The 6000-nt window shown below is 33.1% G+C and overlaps 1 protein-coding gene across 6 annotated transcripts in view; it reads left to right on the forward strand.

The window, feature by feature from the left end:
* LOC150091181 (uncharacterized) overlaps positions 1-5659 on the forward strand; it is a 210898-nt gene extending 205239 nt beyond the window's left edge. For all 6 annotated transcript variants that reach the window (XM_090382576.1, XM_090382584.1, XM_090382593.1 and 3 more), the window contains one exon: positions 5208-5659. In XM_090382576.1, the coding sequence (XP_090238702.1) occupies positions 5208-5560 (353 nt within the window). In that variant the 3' untranslated portion in view covers positions 5561-5659. The remainder of the gene's footprint in view (positions 1-5207) is intronic.
* Positions 5660-6000: the final 341 nt, after the last annotated feature.

Raw genomic sequence — 6000 nt, forward strand, 5'->3', positions numbered from 1 at the left:
TGTAATGGTGAAGATAAATCATCACTACCAACGTTTTGGAATAATTCATGTTAACAAAGGTTGATTCTACATTTATGGTTTGGTGTTTAGCGAACTACAAGAATCTGAAGCACAATTCAAAATTATTGTATAAATATGGAGCCTATTTTAACATTTGTTCTTTTATTTCTTTGGCAGTAATAATGTTTATTTAATTTTAGATTTTTTTCCACAAGTTTAAATACATTGTATATGTTCTGCAGTAACTGAATCGAATTTTGCAGTCATTTCTATTAATTTAAAAAAAATGTCCATTACTATTTTTATGTAATTTATTGTTAGTTCCTGTAAAATGTAAATTTTATTTAATAAATACCAAGTTATACGAATGATTCTTTTTCATACAATATACCATCTCTTTTTCTCACGTACATTTGATTTTTGTGATTTAAATTGTCAGTTGCTTTCCATTTTTCATGGAGTTCTTAAATCTATCCATTTCTTCGGTGTCTACTTAAATGTTGTGATAAAGGTTGGCAGTCTCTTAAAACTTTTTTTTTTTTTTTTTTTCTGTTGGATTCATCTAGGGAAGTTAATTTTTTGTTCATGACTAGGACTAATTTGTTCTGGACAAGTATCTCGATCATTGGAAACCAATAAAGATTTACTTTCATTGATGCATCCCTCTTTTACTGTGTTTTCAATTTTATGCTTCTGTTCAGAAGATTCTTCCAGACTGATCAGTTTTATCCTTGCACCTCGTTCTGTTTTTGATTCAGACTTTGACAAGTTCATTGAGTGTCTCATTAAATGATGTTGAAATAACTACTTTTCTTTTTTTTCCTTTTCTTTAATTATCAGTTTTGTGACCCTGATAGCTTTATTTTAATTGGTCCAGTTAACATTTATTAAGAAATCTCTTATTAATAAACTTAAGTAGTAGTAATAATAATAATTAAATGATTAATGAAATAGCTTTTCTAATTTAAAAATTACAGAATGCTTAGCTTGTAATAAAGCTTTAGGAGGCAATTTCAAAAAAAAGAAAACAATAACCATTTAATTTCAATAAGTATATTAAAATATAAATAAGACAAACAGCTGCTCTGTTAATATTAATGACTTGTCTCTCTACTCGCATCTAAAACATTTCACTTATTTTTAAATTTACAAAAGCACATTTATCCTAAATTCATTTATTCTGACCACATAATGTCATATTCAACTGTAGTTTTTAGCAAAACTGCTAATAGTTAAGATTGATTTATTGGTGCAGTTATTGGTATTACATCAATAAATCAATCCCTGATACATCAAGAACCCACTCCCAAGCAACATTGGCCATTCAAAAATTACAAAAAAAAAAAAAAAAAAAAAAATTGTTTTCAGTTCTGAATTTTTTACAATTGAAAAGCACTACGTTAATTGTCATAGCATCTTTACTGCAACCTTGCATTTCCACAATATATATAAACTACCATGCAGCCACTATTTAACATAAGCATACCAAGACCAGATAAATCATCACTATCTGTACCACGACAATATGGCACCTTTCAAAATTTGGCACTTATGTGCTGTGCATGCGATGTACCTTTCTTGTCACAGCCTTTGCTGTAAGCTAAATGTTATTAATTTCAGTTCATTTTTTTATTTCAAAAATTTGATTGTGAAAATTTTGCAAATGTGTTTTCCCTCTAAAAGTACTTGTTAACTTTTAATTAACTAAAAAGTTTACTATACTTAGATTTTCAAAAATTGTTACTAACATAAAATAGAAACATGAAACATTTTAATCTCTGTCAAATTTTTTCTAGACATTAATTGCACAGAACTTTGGCATTACTTCAACACAACAATTTAAACTGGTATTTACAAAAAAAAAAAAAAAAAAAAAAAATTGAAATTAACATTCCAAAGAAAAAAAAAATTTCTATTAATTTTGGCTGTGTATGTGATGAATATTATAAACATGAAATAGTAAATGATATTATTAAAATTCTGCATGGTTAAAATACAAAAACAATTGCAGTATGTCACTTTGTGTGTCTATGTTCGCACCTGTGTTTCATTGTGATTATTTTTCTTATGAACAGCCTACTTCACTTATTACTACACACAAGTCACTTGCAAAATGCCTTCTAAATTCATTAGGGAAGAAAAAAACACCATGCACCAGTGTCATTCTGACTGATACCGTACATAGTACCCTCATCCAACTTGCCCTCCCCCTTCATAGAACTGTAAAATGTGATGATCAGTGGATTTTTTTTCTCTTACCCCAATCCCTCCTTTTGAAGCACAGTTTTGCTGCCATGATGCACACTACCTATCAGAATAATAATGTTCTGACCTTTTTTGGTAACATAAAATACTTTTGTCAGCACCTTCCTAGAATACAAATACATAGTCCCCCGACTTATGTAAGCCTGAGTTACATAACTTCGAACTTATGTAAATTCTTTTGGCAAAATCATAAAGATACTCTCTGTATAATTTTTAAGAGTGAAGTTGAATGAAGGAACAATAAATATAATTTTTATTTTTGTCCCCATACAAACTATAGAATAATAACCTGCGTCGTAACTAGAATCTAGGTAAATAACTAGAGTTAACATTTCATTTTCTGCTTTAAAAATTCTAAAGAAATATTCAACAACGTGTGTTTGAGACAGGTGAGTTACATCGAAGCATTTCAAAGAAAGCACCACAGTGTTCAAGCCACGTGGACTGTGTCCATTCAGCTATTTCTTCGAAGAATTACACTCTAGCCCTTCGTCTCCACACTTTACATCCTTTCCTTCCTTTCTTTCTGGATTGTAGAATCAGTTCAGTTTTGTTTGCATTTTCACGTTGTCGAACCATTTTCAGTGACTTCACATCAAACTATCATTGTGTAATTCACTTGTCATAAGCTGTGACAGCATCTCTTGTAACTAAACCTTGCGAAACATTTTACAGAAAATTTCATTTTGACAGTTATCGTGGTGCTACCTAAGAGAATAAATGAAAGCGGTGCTACTTCGCTGCTGTCCCCAGATAAAGTTTTTAATTCTTATGGTATATAACTATTTTTCTTCATTCTTCTGAGATATTATGTGGTTTTTGTAATATTGGTATATCAGGGATATTAGGATTAGCATTAGTAGTTGCATATGATGCAAGAAAGCAAGCTTATACAGCATTAGCCAAAAAAAAAAAAAAAAAAAATCTCATTTCACCAATCCAATCTCTCCAAATGTTTGTCTTGTTCTGTCTTGAATTTATTTCACCTGTCAACTTCCATGCCAGATGGAAGTTTGTTCTAGCAATCAACCACCCACTGGTGGTTGATTGCTAGACTGAATACACTGTTTGGAAGGTACAGAATGAATCAACTACTAATCCCCAACCAGTGAATTTTACCAGAATCAAATATTTTCCCACTGCCACTGTTGGGGGATGCAATGTTACCTTCATATTAGTTCTCTTAACCTGGGTGTAAGAGAACTAATATGAAGGAAGATGTTTCCTAACATCACATAGCAACTTTGTCAGGAGCAAAAGAATATATTATTAACACAAAATTTTCTAAGGACTTTTACCTGGCCATATACCACACTTTGGAAATGCTGTCCTAATGTGGCACTTATTTTAGTATTGTTAAATATATAGAGTGTCTCAAAAATACACAGCATAACTTCAGGAATGAGTTCCTCATATGTAGACAATAAAATTATTTTATATCAACATTGTTCTGGAAATGCTTGGTTCCCGAGTTATTAACCGGAATGTCTTATCTCCCACAGGTGATTTCCTTCATCACAAGGTACTGACAGAATCTGGTGGTTTTCCATTCCGACCATGAACTGAAATCAGGCAAGCAGATATGCACTTTATGTACGGTTTGGCAGATGGCATTGCTCTGGAGGCTCATCGTTTGTACCACGAAAGGTTCCCAGAACGAAGATGTCCAGACAGGAAAATGTTTGAAGTTATCCATCGCTGCCTTTGTGAACGTGGGACCTTTACACCTCGTGCTGCTGACAGAGGAAGACCAAGATCTATGACTCCTGAAGTAGAGGAGCAGATTTTGGATGTTGTGCATGCCACTCCTGGAATCAGCACACGCAGAATATCAATGCAACTGGCTGTTCAAAGTTTGACTATTCGGAGAGTGTTGCGAGAACACCAACTGTAGCCTTACCATCTGCAATGGGTACAGGCCTTGTCACCAGCAGATTACCCTGCGCGAGTAATGTTCTGCTAGTGGTTCTTGCAGCAGTGTGGTACAATTCCTCACTTTTCTGCCTTAGTGATATTCACAGATGAAGCACAGTTCACACGATACAGAATCCAAAACTTTCACAATCAGCATGTATGGGCTGAGGAAAACCCACATGCAATTCTTCCATCACATCACCAACAGCAGTTCAGCCTCAACATCTGGGTGGGTGTTTTTGGTGATAAGTTATTTGGGCCTCATGTACTTCCAAACAAACTCACAGGCATACAAAAACTTTCTGGAAAGCAAAATGCCTGATTTCTTGGACGCCACGCCACTGATCATTCATCAACAAGCACACTTCATGCACAATGGTGCTCCTGCACATTTCAGCCACCTAGCCCGCAATTACCTGAATCGAAGTTTTCCTGGTCGGTGGATAGGTAGAGGTGAACCAACTGCCTGGCCTCCACGCCCACTGATTTAAACCCACTAGATTTTGATTTTAAATGGCCCCACTTCTTGTGGGGCCATTTAAAATCATTGGTGTATTCAACTCTGGTAGCTGATGTGGAAACTCTCCCCAACCTAATTGTTGGCAGGTTGTGAGACAATATGAAATGCCAGGAATTTGGCACAGTCTTTGAATCCATGAGATGTCGATGTGAGGCCTGTATTCAGGCAGAAGGTGGACATTTTGAACAATTACTATAAGGTGATGTGAACAGTTGTGTCATAGACAGACCTTCAAAACTCAGAAACCAAGCATTTCCTGAACTATGTTGATATAAAATATTTTTGTCTACATATGAGGAACTCATTCCTGAAGTTATGCCTTATATTTTTGAGACACCCTGTATACATATTATAAAGGGTAGTTTGCAATATTGTGATATGTTGTTCGATTATATCTGAATTTTACATGAAAGTTTTGTTCTGTTTGGAGCAAATTGTCAAATGTTTTTACATCTATTAATTTTTAGAAGGGTCCATACTATATGATTGTCCTTTTTATATTTTACAGGATTGACAAATAGCAGAACTTTCTCAAAAGAATCTGAAAAAGAAAAAGGCATGCATTTTGTTCTTACCCACTTCAAAGAAGTCACTCCTTGTACAGGGCAGCATGCCAAGTATCCTGATTCTAGTCTAACTACTTGTGATGAGAGCGGCATCGAAATTTGTTCAGCATCTCAAAATAAATCTAATGAACATTTACCTGAAATAGCAGTTCCTCTATGTGATCCCAGTTCCGAGTTACTGTTTCAAAAAAATAATGATAACAGGCATTCATCTCTTTTCAGACAGTCTTCACATGAAAGTGATATTGACATTAGTGAATATGATGTTATTTCTGAAAGTGAGATAGACTCCTAATATACCAGTATGTATAATGTTTAGCTCATTATTTTAAGGACTTAATCACATTAAAGAAAATTCTGAGATATGTAGTAGGTTCATATTTTTGTGAATTCTGAATCATATTTGAAAATAATGAAATTTAATAGGCAGTCCTAAATAAATGCCATTTTATTTTAAAATGACTATAACTATATTTTTTAATTTATTGACATCAAATTTTAGAGTAGTAAGGGACTGCAAGACCTAGCTTTTTTACTTTGTAAGGACTGTGAGACCTAGCTTTTTATTAATATCGTATTTTTTATAAAAATTTTGTACATATACAGTATTATTTATTTATTCTTCAAAACATATGTTCTGAAGATTAAATAATTTCTTTAAAATATGTAAATAATATAGCAGTTTCACTTTTCCAGATTGTAAAAAAAAAAAAAATTAATTAATTAACCATCATG

This window comes from Mastigoproctus giganteus, chromosome 1 (genome assembly GCF_048544385.1).
Source record: "Mastigoproctus giganteus isolate SK-2022 chromosome 1, ASM4854438v1, whole genome shotgun sequence".
In the NCBI taxonomy this organism is placed as follows: domain Eukaryota; kingdom Metazoa; phylum Arthropoda; class Arachnida; order Uropygi; family Thelyphonidae; genus Mastigoproctus; species Mastigoproctus giganteus.